General features: G+C 39.9%; 1 protein-coding gene across 1 annotated transcript; it reads right to left on the reverse strand.

Moving 5' to 3' along the window:
• Positions 1-507: 507 nt before the first annotated feature.
• Positions 508-20051, reverse strand: LOC143481287 (zinc finger protein DPF3-like). Its single transcript, XM_076979269.1, has 11 exons — positions 19992-20051; positions 8865-9025; positions 8595-8702; positions 7960-8084; positions 7111-7206; positions 6714-6777; positions 6360-6401; positions 6054-6197; positions 5707-5817; positions 3566-4458; positions 508-3276 (listed from the first exon to the last, which is right to left on the reverse strand). Exons 1-10 carry the CDS (start codon positions 20021-20023, stop codon positions 4298-4300), a joined length of 1044 nt encoding a protein of 347 aa, XP_076835384.1. The 5' UTR covers positions 20024-20051; the 3' UTR covers positions 508-3276; positions 3566-4297.
• Positions 20052-20317: the final 266 nt, after the last annotated feature.

The following is a 20317-nucleotide window of genomic DNA, read 5'->3' on the forward strand; positions in this document are numbered from 1 at the left end:
CCTCTTTATTCAAAACCAAAAATGTAAATCTATGAAAGTCAGATGACATCACACAGACAAAAAGCACTAAGCACTGCATATAAATACAAAATGCATTAAAAGTTATAACAAAAAAGTTGGGGCTTTTTTGGTACTTGTGCACTGAAAGTCCTTAGTATACGAAGTGCTAAATCAGGTCTTACCGTGCTGGCACTGAAAGAATTTTCCTTCTTCACGTGCACTAGAAATGTTTAAGCAAAAGCAATAATCTTCATTTTCCATTCACTGCTTTATAACCTTTCTCCTTTAAGGAGAAAAGTGTGGACAGAATTTAGTGACAAGAGAAAACTAAAAATCATCAGACCCACAACCCAATGGGAACTTCTCTTCACCTCAAGTAAATGAAATGTAGGGTCAAACCACTCCAACAAATTCTGGGATTAGAATTACAGAGCACACACATTTTCCTGGCATCAATGTCAACTTATCGAGAGAAGCAGAGTATTAAATCCACATGACTCCATGAGATTCACTGTTGCCTCATTCTTTAATTCCTTTTGTCACAATAAAAATAACCACTAACAAAGACTTCATTTGGATTACATTATTTACAGATGCAAACAAAATAATCAGGTAACTCCTTCACCTCATATTGGCTCTTGTTCCAACCCCAGGAATGCACAAAAAACGGGCCTATTGCTGACTTTTCTGAGGTATAGAGGCTACTTCAAATGTTTAAGTAGACATGATCAGTTACTAAAATTCATCATGATCATTACCCCTCATGAGGAGCAGTTGTTCAAAAAAAGTGCACAAGATCCACTGACTGGAAGAACTCATCAGCAAACGCACCCCATTCTCTAAAATCAGTAGAATCTATGAGGAGTTTCCACAGATTTCAGTGAAGTCAGACTGACGGGACACATTTGTCATTCTGGAAAATCATTTGCCCTTACAAGACATAAATGTATGCTTTAGTTCTGCGTGAGGATATGGTCCCTGAGGGGATTATATGAAAGCGAGTCTGTTTATTGTATGTGCATGTGTTTGTGGGAATCACGAAGACAGCACAAATTTGGTTTTCACCCCATACTCATTTTGGATGCGATCATGTACCCTTTGAGTCAATCACTGTGTACCCATATCAACTGGTTATCTTCATATAAATACTTGCAAACATTGCATGAAAACACATCACTAACATTGTAGGCTATTGTAGGCTAACTACATGTACAGTAGAAGAAGCCAACACCTTGCATAAATAAAAATAAAAATGTTAAGCCTCTAAAAAATAAAATAAAATAACGTTCATCACAGCCTTATCCCTCCATCACCCACTCTGAAGTATACAAATGATTTATATTTCTGTAATCCTGTAAACCACAGAGTGGGAGCATGGTTCACATTTTAGAAGAGTGCAGAATAAATAGTAAATGGCACTTACAGCCTTTTGGTCTAGATGCTCCATTCCTTTGTCACCATTGCTGGGATCATGCTCTGAGCTCACACACTTAAAGCAGAATTCTACCTTTAACCACAATGCTGGTTGCAAGTGACAAAAATGAAGCATACCTAGGACCCCTGCTGTAGACTTAATCTTTGCTATTCATGTCATTTTTTTCTATTCTAATTGGGAAAACCTGCACCCTGAGACCTTTGATCAAACCTTTCACTGTATATTCCCAACCCTGCATTCAAAGACACTGCTGGTTAACCAGTACATTGTGCCATGAAGATGAGCAAACACATTGGTGTTGCAATGCCCTCCAATGCTTCAGGAGAGTGGTATAGATCAACACAGACTATGTGAGCACTTCCATGAGGGCCGCGGTCTGTCAAATGTTTAAGCTTTTCTAATACACAGCTCTGTTAAAATCCATAAGTATAATACCAAATTATTTTGTGACAAACATTTCAGGGGTAGTTCTAATCAAAAGTAAGGCAATGTTTGTCAAAAAAAAAAAAAAAACCCAGAACTGCATCTTCTCCACCCTGCTCCTTGCTGTGACCTCACATCCTTAAAGCATGCGATTAGCTTTATTTTAGGCCTTCTGTCCCAACAGCTTAATGAGGTCTGACTATATGTCTTACTCTGAATGGGCCTGAAGCAATCACCCGTATGAGAGAAACCATTCTGCTTCTTTCAAAAAATGAAAACGCCCGAGTTCATATGGAAGTCCAAATACAGAAGGATGCCAGAAGAGGACTGGAGAATATCAGAAGTCAAGAAATGTGAAATGTAATCAGCAGAAATAAAATCAGATTTTAAAAATACAGGCATCAAAATGTTCAGTGACAGAAGATCTAGGACATTAACATTTGGAAGATTGTAGAGTGGTGTTTTTAGATATGGCTGTCAGGATCAGCTTCCCCTGAGAGACTGGGTTATAACAGCGATTCAATGCCATTCACTGTGTCAATTCAGGTTATTACAGAACAATATGAATTTCAGTGCAGAGGGGCCACTGGAAATTAAACAATGTATACCAATCTCAGTCTTCTGTTCACACATTTGTGCAAAATATCTGTCGCTGTATTTTTTCCTCTGACCATGACAAAGTAAAAAAAACATTTTCTGTTTATCATAGTACACCAGATGGGAGAGGGACGTGAGCCAGAGGAAAGCTGCAGAATGATCACTGCTATAACACCACTTCACTCAATTGATAAGAACAGAGGTGGGACAAAGCATCTCATGGACACAGTGAAATTCAGAGAAACGTGGAAGAGCCGTCCCTCATTGGACAGATTTGACTTTCACTTACAATAGCTGGATGACTTCGCATATTCACTCATGGGTTTCCTCAAATGTGTGAAACGCAGCATTACATGGACACTGGCAAAACTGTAGGGTTAAATTTCACTGGATGGTGTCTTTAGCGAATGCAACAGTTTTTATTCACCCTTGAAGCGATATTTCAAGCCTACCGACAGTGGCTGACACTGTAAAGCTATGACAGGTTTTCTTCTAGAATATGCACGAGACACTTATGTCTCCAGGACATGGTTGGGAAGAAGAGTTTCATATGGCTCTGATCACCTAATCACAGTCTTAGATTCAGAATAAAGACCAACAGTACAGGAGCAGCAGCAGTCCAAGAAAGGGGGGAAGAAAAATACTTGTCCAAGAGTGTGAGAGTCTGGTGGTTGTCTGGCTGAATGGAGGGTTCCTTAGCATCACTGGGTCTGACGTTCAGAAGGCTGGAGAAATGGGTTCTGAATCTAGAATGTCTAGAATCACCTTCTAGGTTCGAGTAGCAGCACAGATCTCCTGCCTCCTTCATCACAGCTCCATCTCTGGTGAGGAGAGAACAGATAACCATTACTGAAAACATCAACCATAAAACTGGCTAGTTACATTAAATGAAAGTTCCTTGTTTAGGGAGCCATTCCTTTACATATAAAGACAATGCTGAGACTCTGGGTGCATAAAAGCCAGCACAGAAACCTTTTGCAGGTAGCTAAACAAAAATGTAATGACCAAGTATGTATCTAAAAGCAAAGCACATGGCAGGTACTACTAGACCCAGAAGTAAGAACTGAGAAAGTCAGACATATCTGCACTCAAAGGTAGATTGACCCTTACCTCTTTACCTCTGTTTTCACCATTTTCTGCAGTCAATCTGGACCATACGGTCATCTCAGCAGAGCCCGACGAGAGATAATACATCTGCTACTCCTCTCCTTAAAAGCTGTCCCAGCTCCATTTTGGCGTACTCAAAATCCACATGAGAAAGTACTTAAGTGGACTTATTCAAGAGTTATCGCTTGCATTCCTTGGCAATTCCAGTGACATAAAATGCTACCATAAAAAACAAAAAATCATTTTTTTCCTCTTTTTAGGGGGGGGTGGGGGGACTCCTTTATTAACTTTTACACGTTGCAGTGAGTAAGCTGTCTTTTAATATTTTTAATCTTGGTTTTAACTGGAGTTCATGTCCCTGGAAGTTATTCCAGAAGTAGATCTGAAATTCATATCCATCCATTCCAGCGTTCATAATATAGTATTTCCCCTCAAGGGAAAAAAGCCTGTTCTTATTCGCCGTCAATGTATAAATAATAATAATAACAAAAGAAAGACATAACTTATTAATTGGTGTAAGTTGTCCAAGAAAGAGAACACTTTCATATATCTTCTTCTGATAGTATGACTTGTGCTTTGCTTTCCATAACATGGAGAAAAGAAAAACAAGCAAAAATTTTAAAAAGATTTTTAAAAGAAGCAGCAGATTTTTTTTCTTATTTTTTGCAGGGGGATGCACTGTTGGTTAGCTAACAGTTTGAAAGGGCCTGCAAGTTAGTTTGTTTTGCTTTTTTCCTATCTGCCCTTTGGGGAGGTTTCACTGGTGTTGGATAAGGGTTCGTCCAACTCGTCCTCCTCGAAACCATGAAAAGTGGAAGTGTCGCTCTCCGACGTGGTGCCAAACAGCTCCTCAGCCCCAGCAAACGTCTTTTCGTCTTTCTCCCCGTCCCGCCCACCTGACAAAATACATCACAAGTCTGGACACAGTTTTCTACAAGTCTGCAATTAGTTTTTTAATATAACCATGTAGATTTATTGATGCTTTATATGATGTACAATAACTTTGTCCACAATTGTTTGTTAACAATGTACATAAATTAACTGCAGCCAGATCTGTGGAAAAAGAACCTTACAAACACTGAAAAAATATTCTAATTGATATTTTTTAAAACACAGAAATGCTGGGCACAGGGCCAGAGGATGGAAAGGGAAAATTATGTTTTATAAATACATTAGAAAATGTAAAAAAAAACCAAAAAAAAAAAACCCCCCACAACAATTTAATTTTACAATTGTCAAATCTCTCCACCTTTCTTGGGCAGTACCATAAGATATGACAGCTGTAACCCAATAACCACATATAATTCTTTAGAAATAGAAAATGAAGAGTAGGTATTATAAAAAAAAAAAAAAACATTTAGTATTGACTTTTGGTTCAAAGCAGTGATGGTGTAAAGTCGCGGAACAAAAACCCACAGCACATTTGAGCAAAACCAGTGTATTTGAACATGAGAGGACAACGTTTACTATAACACTTAAAAAAACCTCAAATCTAATTATACACAGGATGTCAAATGCCCCGTGCTAGATCGTTAGGGTTTCAAATAAGGCACAGTACACTTATAACCTCTAAGAATCCACAACCTCTTAAGCAAGTCACATGGTTCATTGGGTAGGCGCCTCCCTTTAATGGTATTTTGCTTAATTAAGCCTACAACATCCCAGGAAGACCAGAGAGGTCTGGAATGCCAGACCCACCCTCCCTTCCAAGCTCACTTTTAAAACACAGACCTACCACTTACTGAACCTATTAAATGTAAACCATGATCTCACTGATCAAGGCTATACTCAGTCCCACAGACATCATAAATACACGCTCAGTGCCACTGGTTCCATACAGTACCAGTACACAATGATGTACTACCCCCCATGTTTACCCCCATGCAGCCAATCATTCCCTACACCATAAAATCCAAATTGGACTGCCTGGTGAAAAATGCCACACCCAACCTCAGTAGCATCGTTAATGCATACTCAATGCCACCAGTTCTGTATGAACTTGAATTCAACGCTTGCTGTTGATGTAGTGCATAAAGTCCCTATAAATATCCTGGATATGTATCATGTGGTACATCTGGAATTTCAATCAGAAATACTTGGGTGAGCAGAAGCTGAAGTGGGGAGATTATCAAAGGCACACGTACCTGCACCAGCACACTTGGAGCACTTGCCTTCTTTCAGTTTGGAGCCTGAGTTTACCCGACAGACACTGCAGAGGCTGCTGCGTGCATGACCTGCATCTGGGCTCTTTTGTTCTGTCAACATGGAACGGATCAATTAGAGCACATGGTGTTTGGTTTTCACCAAGTCTGTCGCTGCTTTCTCAAAGTTATTTTTATCAAGTAGCACTGCCACAATTACCAGAGCTCACTTGTTTTTTTTTTTTTTTTTAATTTTTTTTTTTACACACAGTACTTGATCAACTAAAAAAATTAAAAAAAGATTTATTTGTGCTTGGTCACCACAGAGAGGCATCAGTGTGTGAGCTTACGTCTGCGGCTGTGAGGACGGTGGTTGATGGCTGGAGATTGCGAGGGCTCAGAGTCCCTGGCCTGTGATCCCTCCTTTTCAGCAATGTGGCTGTGGCCATAGTGGTAGCTTAAGCCAGTGCGATTCCTATAGCGCTTCCCACATACTGGAAAACAATGGGAAGCTGGTAAGCTTCAGTGCTTCAGTAGGTGATCTAAATTATGGTAAAATGTCCGACAAGTATAATAATAATATAACATTCTTCTTACTAAGCAAGTGAAAACAGTGGAAAGGTATTTGTGTCACCCAGTTTCAAAATTCCACTTACCTGATGCTACAGTTTTTGAGTTATGCTTTTGTTTATATCTGTCTGAAACGGAAAAGAGCAAAAACACATAAAACACACAAAACAAGAAAACAAAAACAAATAAGCAAACAAAATGTATTTCTAGACATCATCTGCCATCTTGGATTAACCACATGTAGTCCAGATGCTGAGCAAATCCTGATTAATTCTTATTACTCACTACATACGTGTCTTTTTTCAGAAAGATATCAAACAGCTATTTGGGCAAAAACATTAATTAATTATTTTAGCAGTATTTTACACAATGGGTCACCAGGGTTATAGCATTGTTTTTGAGCATAAATGTTCTCATTTTCATCTGTGCGAGTTATTTACTTTCATAGATGTATGGCTTATCCTGGTCATCTAGATCTGACCTCCGACGTCCTGAACCTCGACCCTGCAAACAGACGGAGAGATTCAAATTAAACAGATGCTGACGATGCATAACCCAGCTTCACTCTGGGTGTTGTCCAAGCAAAACCAATTATTATATTTTTATATCAGTAATTGTTTAACACTAGGTGATACTGGTTCTCTCAACTTTTACATCTGATACTTCTTCCTGACTGATGGTGGAGAAGTCACTCAATGTGGGGGGGAAAAACTTCAGAATGGAAGTTATTATACCATGAGATCATTTTAATAATAGATAAACATATGCCTGTATGTGGGCTGATGGGAGTTGACCACACCAGTGGTGACCGGACTAGAGTAGTGACCAGTGACTCACTCTGCCTTTGCCCCGATGTTTCCTTTTTGGTATGTCTACTTCAAAGTCTTCATCGTCATGGTAGCCATCTTCATTGGCGTCAGCCTCCAAAACTCTCTGCAATTGATAATCAGGAGAGGGGACGAGTTAGAGAGGAGTACAAAAAGCAAAAGAGAGCAAGAGAAAGGCTTCTCTCCTAAACAAATATGCAAATGTGGAATTTGTTTTCATTAACCATTCATTCTGAGAGATTCATTACCTTCTCAAAGATATGCTAATGGCCAGCTAATGAAAACCACCATTCTATGAGTCTTGGGAACAATAAACAATTAGCCATCCTACACAGCACTGAACAATTAACAATAAATAGCTCCCCAAAGATGCCTTCATTTGACAACATTGTTAGCTTGGTGACTGTCTTCTTGGGTGCCAATATATTTCCGTTCAGTCTTCCAGATGAACAATGATTAATTTGGCACCAATTAACAGTTATTCTGCATTAAAGCAGAGGTAGGCTCAGTAATAACTGTCATAGCCGTTACATTTTTCTCTAGCTGTCTTTGTAAGCAGATCAAGTTGGAAGTTGTCAATGATATTTGCAAGGAGAAGAGTTGTGCAGTTAACAATATGGTTTCATTACTCAAGCAGTAAAGAATCATATGACAAAAATAAATCAATGGCTCCATCTTATTTACTTCCAGTTAAACAGTTAAGTAAATAAAAAAAATGGCTGGCACTTACTAAGGTAAGCCAGAATTGATCTGAAAATCAATTTAAAATCTTGTTTCTCAATCAACAAACAGCATCCTTACCCATCTTTTGAGTCGGCTCTTTAAAGACTATGGGACAGCACCTCTGCCAGCTGCCTACCTGAATCTCCAGCAGACTCTCCTCGTCTCTGGAGCTGTTCCGCTTGTCCAGGCCGTCCCCTCTGAGCAAGGCCTCCAGTGTTGTACTTGGGGTAGGCAGAGCCTCTCTAGCTGAGAGGCTCCCATCTGGAATTGAGACAGAGAACAGTCAGTACACGTACACACACACACGCGCAGACACACACACATACACGCACTGTTTGTAAATTCACTCATCACAGCTTTTCTTACAGCACAAAAGACAGCAAAGACAGCAGGATAACTGCAAGCAATAATTTGCAAGACATCACAAACAATGCTGAACATGCTGATAAACCCCATTTTCTGTCAACAGCAAAGCTGTAAAGGGCAATTTGGTGGAGGGGGTGGAGGAGGTGGGGGGGTCATTAGCCAACACTCATTCACAAGTTTACCTTGTGATACAGCAAAACACTTCCAAAAACCTTTACTTGACCCAAGTTTTACACCATTCAGATAATAGAATTTTAGCTAAATTTAGTACAGTACAAACCAATGACAGTTACGGTTAGACTCAAAAGGTTTTCAAGCATTTTTCAAAAGTTGATAACTGAGTAAGAGGCATTGATTCCAGGACAATAATAGGAAAAGAGCATTGCGGTTAATGGATTCCCTTACCTATATGTAGACCATACAGGTGTAGACTTGAGTCCATGGACGTGTGCAACCTCCTTTTCTTTCTCCAGCAGCGGGCTGGGTACGTGTACATCTGTCCAGCTGCAACACCTGAACACACAAATCACAAGGAGGCAATCAAGAAATAACTCCAGCTCGCTGGTGGTCAGATGCAACCACCTGGAACCTTCAGCATGCTCATCAAGACAGCATCAATGGACCTCTAAGCCAAACCACACAGGGGTTCTGAAGATACATGACTTCAGTACTTGCCTGGGCCACGGTGGTGGCGCTCCATCCAGATATAGCAGTTGTTCTGGGCGACTCCGGTCTGCGAGTCGAGGAAGGGCAGGCGGACGCTGCGTTCAGCACACAGCCGAGCGTTGTAGCTGCGGCAGTGCTCGATGGCTTCTCTGTAGAACTGGTCGCCCAACCTGCAACGCCACCAAACACTCTTGGTCATTTTCCTTTTCCGTGTTTATGGGCATGCAAACACAGCTTGAATGAACGTTTAGGTATGCATGTTGACGTATATATTTAACAAAGCAGATCTTTAAATCGCGTTTCAAATGGTAGAGGATTGGATTCAGTGGTCACATTGTTTTTGTCTGGAAGTAAAAGTACATTTAACAACATTAACCATTTGAGGGGAAAAACCAAACCGAGGCAATTTGAAGCATTGATACATTTATTAGGTTTATAGTTACATAAATCACATGTTCAGCAACACCAAAAGGACTTCAAGTTTCATCACCTTCCAAAATTCTCTAGCTACAATAACTTGAAAAAATAACTGCAATCAATAGAAGCACTCAGTTCAAAATGTCCCTGCTCCATTACTAAGAGAATGAAGCCTGTGAAATGTGAAGATACCCCATCACACTCCACAGTGCTTGGCACCCTCAAAGGCTGAAGTGTAACAACAGTTACCTGACAAACAGCAAGGCAGACATACAGGCAGAATTGCATACACTGAACTGTCTAGAAAGAGCCTTATGATAGACAGGCTACATGAGCGAGGGAGGAAAACTGCATTGAATCTTTTAGGTGGTTGAGGCCTGCACTGCTCAGTGTTCTTGTCAACAATCTACTAGATCACATGGCACTACAATCTCTGTGCTGGGGTTTCAGAAACCCGTTTTGCATTTAGGAGGCATGCACACACTCATGCATGCTCACACACAGACACAGACTCACACAGGAATACACAAATCTATATACAAGTCACAGAACCATAAAGGATAAGTGATTTTTGCCAAGGAAGTGATTTTTATGAATCAATGCTCTCCATTATATATAAAGTTAATAATAATACAAGTTATTAATCCTGGTGCCACTTCAGTAATGAAATCATGACATATGCAGACTGTGTGAATCTGACGCTGAAATCACTGGACACATCCCTATGAGACGATACAACACAAATCTCAATACAGAATCAATAACACGTTGCACAAGCAGCCAATGTTTCACTTAGGAGTGGGCAACCATTCCAAAATATATATATATATAAAAACAACCTTTCGAATACCCAATCACGATCCACAATGTGAATTATGATCCTTCTTCCCAATTCTGAAATGTCAAAATTTTCAGATTCAGAAAAGTCTATGGATTTATCTCTTTGCACTATTTAAAAAACAAGGCTGCTTTAAAAGACGCTGCTTTTAAATTGATCATTAGAACATGGTTCTGCAATATTATATATATATATATATATATATATATATATATATATATATATATATATACGCACGCGCACGCGCACACACACACACACACACACACACACACACACACACACACACACACACACACACACACACACACATACATACATACATACATACATACATACATACATACATACATACATACATACATACATACATACATACATATATAAATCTAGAAAACAACTCACTTAAAACCACCAAGTTATGAAAGGGATGGAAAATGTAAGCTTCAATATAATGGGTTCCACAATTATACCACCATAATATTTGTTTGGGATCTCATTTGTTGGAATACATTTTTGGTAGACATTAAACAAGATAACTAGTAAGCCTATTTGTACAGAACCATCTACTGCATACTGACATTTAACAATGGATCAGTATGGTCTTTTGTGCCATTTTGCAGACACAAACACTTTGCTTGCCCTGCTATTCTGATAGCTAATCTGCAGCCTAGTGTGCCAAAATAATCCGATTATACTCTTCAAGTTACAGCCACAGCTAACAATAAATGTTGACCTTTAATTCCTTGGCTATTGTGTTTAAGCATATGTCAGATATTGGGATGTAGGCTAAATCACCCTAATGCGATCTTAGAAAAAAATTTAAATGATTGTTAAAATGTGACCGATTTTTCACGTTACATAGCTAACGCTAGCTAATGAATCTGAAATGGGTCCACATAGCTAACTTTCTATAAATACGTCCAGCATGTAGCTATAAATGTATCCAGGCCCCAGGCCGAACTTTCATAATTATTTTAGCCAACTTACATTGATGCCACAGTACATCAAGGCCCTTCATTTAGCTTGGTATTACGGTACAAGCAAACAACACACCTACCCACATGAAAACACTTGAACTTCTGGGTAACATTGGGATAGATGCAGTGATCAATGAGCTAGTTTGCAGAAAATGTGCAGCAGGTTTACATCATGTGCATCACCAAATATTCTTAGTAGGGCTCACTGCTCATATTTTTACTAGGCAATATTAAATGCATATATAGCTACACATTTAAATGCAGCCAGCGAGAATTCTCCTGCATGCCAGTTTCTACAAAAGGGTTCAATTTGTATGCGAGTGAAAAATTACTTTTGTAGACTGGCTTTCTACATTAGTCATAAATGTGGTTAATTTATTAGTTTAAAAATACTTGGTAAATTTCTACACACACACACACACACACACACACACACACACACACACACACACACACACACACACACTATATAATATTAAAAGTATTGTTTTTAACTAATTTGTTTAGAACCGTCACATTTATATTGCTCTTCTCTAAAAGTGAGCAGGAACCTTTTAATTGTTGATGCCCCTTATCAAACGTGCCAGCGCATTGGGCTATGTATAATAACACCACAGTCCTCTAGTCCTGCTATTTTCAGACCTGTATTGTAAGCAAGCATTTGTGTTTATACCCTTTATTTTTCCATTATCATTAGATGGATTCTGGTGGAGATCTTACAGACCTTCCACCTCTCTGTATTATGACATTTTATAATTTGGAGTTCATTTTTTTTTTTAAATAATTTGGAGTCAACATGAAAGCTAACACTTGCACATGCATATATTTAAACATTTTTCAAATTTACTGAATAAAAAAAACCAACAAAAACACCTGTCTCTGGATCTAATGTTTGTTCCACATCATGGGCGTTGCTTGTATTGTCTGATTATGCAAAGTCTATGTAAGAGTGTTTTGCTTTCAAGAGTGGGAGGACACGCCTGCTTCTTGGGGAGTGATGGGCAGAGACAAGAACAGAGAAAGTGAGGGACCATGGAACCAAATTCATGCCACTTGGAAAGAGGGTTACAAACAACCTGATTAAATACATCGAAAGGCAACATGTTCGTGTGACAGCTCTCCCACATACGTGTGCAGACACCATGCCACAGCTAAGTTCAAAACTAAAAACAAAATGCTTGATCATTTTCATATTTTTCTACACACCGAAATACAATCATGGCACACAAGAGTGACATGTACAAAGAAATACAACACACACAAAAAAAAAAGAATGAAATTCAAGTAGCTATTGCTTTCCCTTCACACGGTAAACGAGACACGTGCGCATCTCTGCATCTCTCCCAGAACTCGGTGGCAGTGCTGGGAGTTTGCTAAAAGAGCACAAAGCAGCCGTGCCAAAATGAAATGTAATCAAATGTCCCATCACTGTTCTGCTGAACGCGGAACAAAAGCACTGTTTAATCACAAGAGAAGTCGACACTTTCCACCTCAAAATGTTGGTATCTTTCCATTCAGTATATTCAGCCTGGCCTATGAGACTCAGGCCACATCTCTTGAGACCATGCAGGTGCACTCCTGGCATTTTAACAGGAAGTCAGTCTAGCTGCAACACTGCAAACTGCGGGATAACATGTTAATGTCTGTGAAAGCACAAGCAAAAATGCAAGATGGATGGTAAACCATAAGAAAAAATTATGCAAACAAAGAAGGCATAAAAACCTAGTTTAAATTCCACCCCCCCCACCCCACCCCCCACATTTCCTGGAGTAACACAGACCAAGGTGCAGACTGGTTAGCACTGCAACCAGTAACTGTGATATGACTCTGCTGAACACAGGGTGCCAGGGTGATTGGACAGTCTTACCACTTTCACTTAGCAGTGTGCATTCCACCAACCTCTCATACTAGACTGGGGAGTTCACCCAAATCTTTATAGGACATTACCACATGTGCACTGTTAGATGTAATAGATTGTGTACATAATACTCTGTTGAGAACACTGGCCATTTTCCATTCCTACTTTCATAACACCAATCGCTCTATGGTATTGTATCCTCATGATGAAAGGGATCTGAGCTATATGTGCTACCTGGGATCATGTCAAATCTGACATTCTGCTGAGTATTTTGTGCCAAGAAAGATTAGTATACATTTCTGCTGTTCCATGGTGAAACGGACCAAACGGATACTTGAATGACACTGGAAAACAAAGTTGTAAATGCTAGAGGTCACTTTCTAGCTGGGGTGGGCATGAAGGGCACCAAGTATTTAAATGGGTGACAGTACAGCCAGCAGCACACTGAAACACAGGGCCATGTGTACCCAATCTGCTTCAGTCCGGAGTTAAAGCAGGAAATGCAGATAAATGTTCCATGAAGAGGAGTGCACAAAATTAGCACCATGCCACAACAACAGTACCTTCTTTCTGCTTTTGTCATATTGAATTTTCTTCAAAAACATACTCACCGGCCACTTTATTAGGTACACCTTGCTAGTACCGGGATGGACCCTCTTTTTGCCTTCAGAACTGTCTTAATCCTTCGTGGCATAGATTCAACAAGGTACTGGAAACATTCCTGAGAGAGTCTGGTCCATATTGGTATGATAGCATCACACAGTTGCTGCAGATTTTCAGATGCACATCCATGATGCGAGTCTCCTGTTCCACCACATCCCAAAAGTGCTCTACTGGATTGAGATCTGGTGACTGTGGAGGCCATTGGAGTACAGTGAACTCATTGTTGTGTTCAAGAAACCAGTCTGAGGTGATTCGAGCTTTATGACATGGCACATTATCCTGCTGGAAGTAGCCATCAGAAGACACTGTGATCATAAAGGGATGGACATGGTCAGCAACGATACTCAGGTAGACTGTGGTGTTGATACAATGCTCAATTGGTACGAAGGGCCCAAAGTGCGCCAGGAAAATATCCCCCACACCATTGCACCACCACCCTGAACTGTTGATACAAGGCAGGATGGATCCATGCTTTCATGTTGTTGACGCCAAATTCTGACCCTACCATCCGAATGTCGGAGCAGAAATCAAGACTCATCAGTCCAGGCAATGTTTTTCCAATCTTCTATTGTCCAATTTTGGTGAGCTTGTGTGAGTTGTAGCCTCAGTTTCCTGTTCTTAGCTGACAGGAGTGGCACCCAGTGTGGTCTTCTGCTGCTGTAGCCCATCCGTCTCAAGGTTCGATGTGTTGTGTGTTCAGAGATGCTCTTCCGAATGCCTTGGTTGTAACGACTGCATATTTGAGTTACTGCTGCCATTCTATCAGGTCAAACCAGTCTTGCCATTCTCCTGTGACCTCTGGCATCAACAAGGTATTTGCGCCCCCAGAACTGCCACTCACAGGATATTTTCTCTTTTTCGGACCATTCTCTGCTAATCCTAGAGATGGTTGTGTGTGAAAATCCTAGCAGATCAACAGTTTCTGAACTGACCACCTGACTCAGACCAGCACACCTGGCACCAACAACCATGCTACGTTGAAAGTAATTTAAAATCACCTTTCTACCCCATTCTGATGCTCGGTTTGAACTGCAACAGATCGTCTTAGTCATGTCTACATGCATCAAGCTGATGCCATGTGATTGGCTGATTCAATATTTGTGTTAATGAGCAGTTGGACAGGTGTACCTAATAAAGTGGCCAGTGAGTATATGGTACTAAAACAAAAACTAAGGTCATTCATAGTGACAATATAAATAATAGTGATTTAATTTTCAAATCACCCAAACCCATTTTTACATCCATTCTATGGAACCAAGAGTCTTTTTTTCAGTGGAGTCACTCCACGAGTGTCCGACTCGGGTAAGAGCTGTGGCTTACAGACAGAATTACACATACACCACTACCAACAAGCAAAGATTATTGCTTAAATGTTGTTTCCTATATGATTACTGACAGCAAAAACTGACGGAAAAAAATGCAGTGTAACACAGAAAACAGATGGCCTTTAGATAATTAAAAAAGCTTCTGAAACTATAAAAAAATTACATCTTCCCACACATTCAGCATTGATTTCTCTTCTATTAAGTCATTCATAGTCCAGCAGTAATTCTCTCTCCACCAACACAATAATTTTGACATTGACCTTAATTTAGGACTTTTAGCCTATTTGGTCATTGGTCCTTCATGAATCATGAATAGGTTTTCACACCACAACACTGCAAATTTACTGACACCCAACAGCTGGATGTTCCCAGAAACTGAACTTAATATCGAGCACAGGGGAACCCACTGAGCATACCTAAAATCACTGTGCACATCCTTTTTGCACATTCCCACTGGTCACTTCTATATATAAAATACAGGCTAAAGAATATATATTAAAATCGAGTCTGAACCACATTTGTCTCATGCTGTGGATTCCACAAGTTATCGGACACTTAAGATTTTGATGCATGTTTACATGACTACATAATGATTGGTGCAGATTTAACCAGCTGCACATTCTTGCCGCAAATCTCAAACTACCACATCCTGAAAGGTGCTATTGGGATTCTGATCTGGTGATTGTGGGGCCAATGATGCACACTGAACTTATTGACATGGAACCAGTGTGAAGCGACTTGCCTCATTATTATACTGAAAGTAGCCATTATGAGGTGGGCAAATTGTGGCCACAAAAGGATGCACACGGTTTACCACAGAAGTTGCACAGTCTAACAAGAAAACATTCTACAGACCATTACACCATCCCTAGCAGTGTGAACTCTTGTCAGAAGGTTGAGTGCTGGATTCACGCTGCTTACACCAAATTCTGACACTAAAATTTTCAAGTTACAACAGAAACCAAGATTCATCAGGCAACAATTTTCCTTTTTTTTTTTTTACTGCCCAGTTTTAGTGTGCCCATTGTAGAATCAGATCCCTGACCTTGGCTGAGGGGAACCCAATGTGATTACTTTCTGTTATAGCTCACCCACCTCAAATGCCGACATCTACATTCAGAGATGCTTTTCTGCTCATTATGGCTGTGAGGACTGGATATTTGAGCATCCATAGTCTTCCTGAGTTGAGAATGTTGTGCATGAATATCTCAGGGGATCAGCACTTTCTGAAATACTTAAGCCAGCCCATCTGGCACTACCAAACATGCCAAGGGAAATGTCACCCATATAATTGTTTCCCCACATTCTGATGATGATTGACATGAACATTAACTGAAGATCTTGAAACATTCTATGCATTGCTGCTGGAACACAACACACTGATTATACAGGTGAATTATATGCATGTTATAGGTATTAATACTCAATGAAGTGGCTGATAATTGTGTGAAAGTATTTGACAGAGTGAAGGCGAGTGAAAGAGAAAAGTACAATGTTATAGGTATGCTGAGCTCAAACCTTTGCTTTTTTCCACTTTTTAATAGTGTATTACGTAATAATTTGTTTTCAAGTGCAACATCATTTCTGCTTCTACTGATTATTGACGTTCTTCGATGACTCTGCACTCAAACTTTAAATCATCTGAATTTTAAAGGTATAGCTGTAAATACACAACAGCACGGGTATTCAAATATAGACCTTGAATGCCAATCCAGTCCTGCATTTCACAAGATCTCGTTCTTGACTAAATGATCAGTGTTCACTTCATTCCCATACCTGACTTGTAGGTAAAAGGAGAGTGGAAAATATGAGGACTGATCTGAATACCTCTGCACTATGGAGTAGGTGACTAGCTTTAGTCAAGCAGCATGCAGATCTTTTATGGCATCTTGTACTGCTTAAGGTCATATGATTTAAACACAGAGGTCACCAGAGGAGCAGCCCACAATATGCATTTTTAAAAAGTTTCATGTTAAACTTATCTCCTTTACATCGTACTAGAAACACATACGATGGTTTTTTTTTGTTAATATGCGCAACTGATGCAGATTCACTGAGCATGTTTTCTAAATCACCTTTACACCAGCTACCTGATGTAGTAAATCGGCAAAGAATGAGGAGTCCTGTACAATCTACGGGTGTCTGTGGCACAACTTTGCATTCGCCAATCTGATCAACTGCAGTAGCAACTGGCTCAAAGAGAATTAAGCAAAACTGTTCCACCAGAGGTTTGTCAGTATGAACTGACCAATTTTTTTTTGTCAAATATTTTTACGTGTCTGAACTCATATCTCACGCACCGGGGTGGAGAACAGAACAGTATTATGACTTCAGTAATAATGATCGTGGTGATACAATATCACATGATACGCTTGATTTTTACCACTTCTTCAGATCATTTAATACTCATGCAATAACATTGGCAGGCTTCAAAGTACACATCTTTCCATAAACCATTGGTTCTCATTCTTTGTCCTAGAGATGGTTATTTCCTATCCTGAGATCACATGATACGTATGTCACGGCTCTCTCATTCAGCCAGCCACAGAGTGCCTTAGGAATGCTGGATAAATTCCAACTGTCTACACATTTAAGTACCACACTGAATTATGGATTCTGTGTGGAAGTCTCTTATAAGCTAGGGCCAACAAACTTGATATATATCTTGATACAAAGTTCTAATGGAACTCAGCACTGAAATTTTTATGATGCATTCCACTCCAGGATTTATAATATAATACTTTTTGCTTTGTTTTTTTACCATGAAGCAAGTTTGACTCTATTTAGGTTACCATTTCAATTAGCAAAACAAGAATAAGTCTGAAAAAAGGGGAGGGGTATCCATTCCTCTAAAGCAAACGGTCCACAAGTCTGCATCCGATGATCTACCACCCCGCAGAGTTCCAAAACATCTGGCTCTGATCATGCCCCTCACTGGTCAGGGTTGGAACTAAATGCGGCAGAGCAGCAGTCCTCCAGGGCTAGAGCCGAGCACCCTTTCTCTAAAACCTACTTCTTCCAATCAACTAACCCCAGATGCAAATATTTACTGACGTATTATGCTGTTTGTAACAGTAGTCACAATGAGAAATGTGCTCCAGAGCATGTAACACTCCAGGCAGTGACACCACCTCATTCTGGCCTATCCACTACATGGGCTCATTACCATACACCACCACTCACCTTCTGCTTCCTCAGAAAGATATAGTGCAGATAGTTATAGGTAATACCAGCATGGTATAGATAGTGCTAATAGAATGTTCATAGTAAGAACACAAATATGCAAATGTATCTGTAACTACCTAAATGCAGCAGATGACCTACATTAAGAAATGGGCTAAGAGAATCGCTGCTGACATTCTTTAACATTTATTTTGTATATGGCAATTAAGGCATAGATAATGACTTTATGCTACTCATAATGGTATTATACTCTGAAATTAAACAGACCTACATGTTTAACACACCACAGTTAACCTAAACTGATGTATAGAATACCATAACACTTTACTTTCTATATGCAACATTTTAAAGCTTAGTCAATATTAGTGTATAAATCTAATACAGTACAACACCGGTGGAGAGCAACAACCTGACTGAAGCAAATAAAATAATACTCCTGGTTTAGCTTAGGCATATGATCATCATAAAAAATGTGGAAGGTACCTTGCACTAGACACCAACAACTCTTCTACTATAATTTTTATTCTGTGTATTTAACAATGTATAAGAAACACAGGTACAACAAAACAGGAGTGCAGAAGAAACTAAGCTATTGCTAGTGACTCCTAAAGAATCCTGCCTTTAGTTAACTTGCTATAAACAAGGAATTCATAAAATTAATTAAATTCACAGTGTGGGTTACAAACACCGACCTTCTTTATTCAATGCAGGGTTCACAAAAAAAGCATCATTTTGTTTTTCAACAGACCATCTCCTGCTCACACTATGCACTTCCATATCCAGTGATGGGCACGTCTAGTTAACGACACTTCACACTCCTACAAACTTAAAGGTCCCATTATCATCATCATCATCACTGGCCTGTACATTCCCATCTGCGCCTACACACAGATTTAGTTTCTGTTTTCTATGGCCAATGTTTATGATACATGATCAATGTAACCTAGTACGTGTAATAATAACATCAACAACAACGCCAATAGATTCCCACAGCGAGCGATGAGTCCTGTTTAAGGTCCCTGCTCAAATATACGAGACTATCCGATGGCGAGGCGAGCTGCCCTGCCGGAGCCATAAGCTAAAACACAACCACATCGGTATTCCGCTGGCAAGTTGTCCGACATGCACACGCATTCGGTCTAATAATCGTGCCGTAAACAGGGGAGAGAGCGTGTAGGACACCCAGGCTGTGAACACCACACATGTTGGGGAGTAAACCGCCCTACTGTGTGTGGACAAACACAACATAACATGTCGACTGTGGGCTGGCTAGCTCGTTAGCCAAACTAGCTAGCTCGACAGCTAACTTAGCCAGGCTGCTACCTTAGTACGTTACCCTAGCTAGCTTTGAACTTAAAATTCAGAAAGGAAACAAGCAAACAAAAAAAACTTCCGAAAATGCACATTATACCAGTGAATGATATGGTATAGCGGGTTATGTGTCCCGGCCAGGACAGCGACGGTAGTGAACTGGCCCCTCACCGGCACCGCAAACACTTCCATTAAGTCATAAAATCACATTCTGGACATTTTGGTTAGCTAACCTAGCTAGCCATGTTGTTATTCTTCAGAAATAAAAGACACTATTCTATAATGCGAGCTGGCCGTTTAATGAAGGCGCTGTTGTGTTGAGTTTCTCAAGTGCGGGATTTAAAAACGCCTTGTAAAATATTGCCTAAATAGCCACAAGACACCGACTCCTTCGAGCACAATTTAAGAAAATGTGCGTGAGCATAGTTGCAATTTCGAAATGAAGCAACGACAAGTCTTTTAAAGTTTTAATTCGCGTTGCTTTACTTTTTTACGCGAACTCCGTGAACTTATTGTGAAGTCTCAAGACGTCTCTTAATAAATAATTCGTCAATTACTTACGCATTTAGAGGGTTCTGAATGACAGCCGCCATTTTGCCACACTGTAACGGAATAGCAGAAGAGACAAGTCTCTCCGTTCTGAGGGAAATCTTGAGAAAAACAACCAATCAGGAAACAGCTTGAAAATCCTAACCAATCCAGGCGCAGATTTCTAAAAGAGGCGTGAATCTTGGGACTGAGCTGTCAGACACAAAACGCCTATATCTGAGAGATATTTTTAAAGGGATTTCCTTTGTGCAATAAAATGGGCTAATTGGCTGAAGTAATTTACTGAATAGGCTTTAGGACATGCTTTCCAAGCATTATCTCTAGAAAGTACTGTTCAC

Source organism: Brachyhypopomus gauderio, chromosome 17 (genome assembly GCF_052324685.1).
Source record: "Brachyhypopomus gauderio isolate BG-103 chromosome 17, BGAUD_0.2, whole genome shotgun sequence".
Lineage (NCBI taxonomy): Eukaryota > Metazoa > Chordata > Actinopteri > Gymnotiformes > Hypopomidae > Brachyhypopomus > Brachyhypopomus gauderio.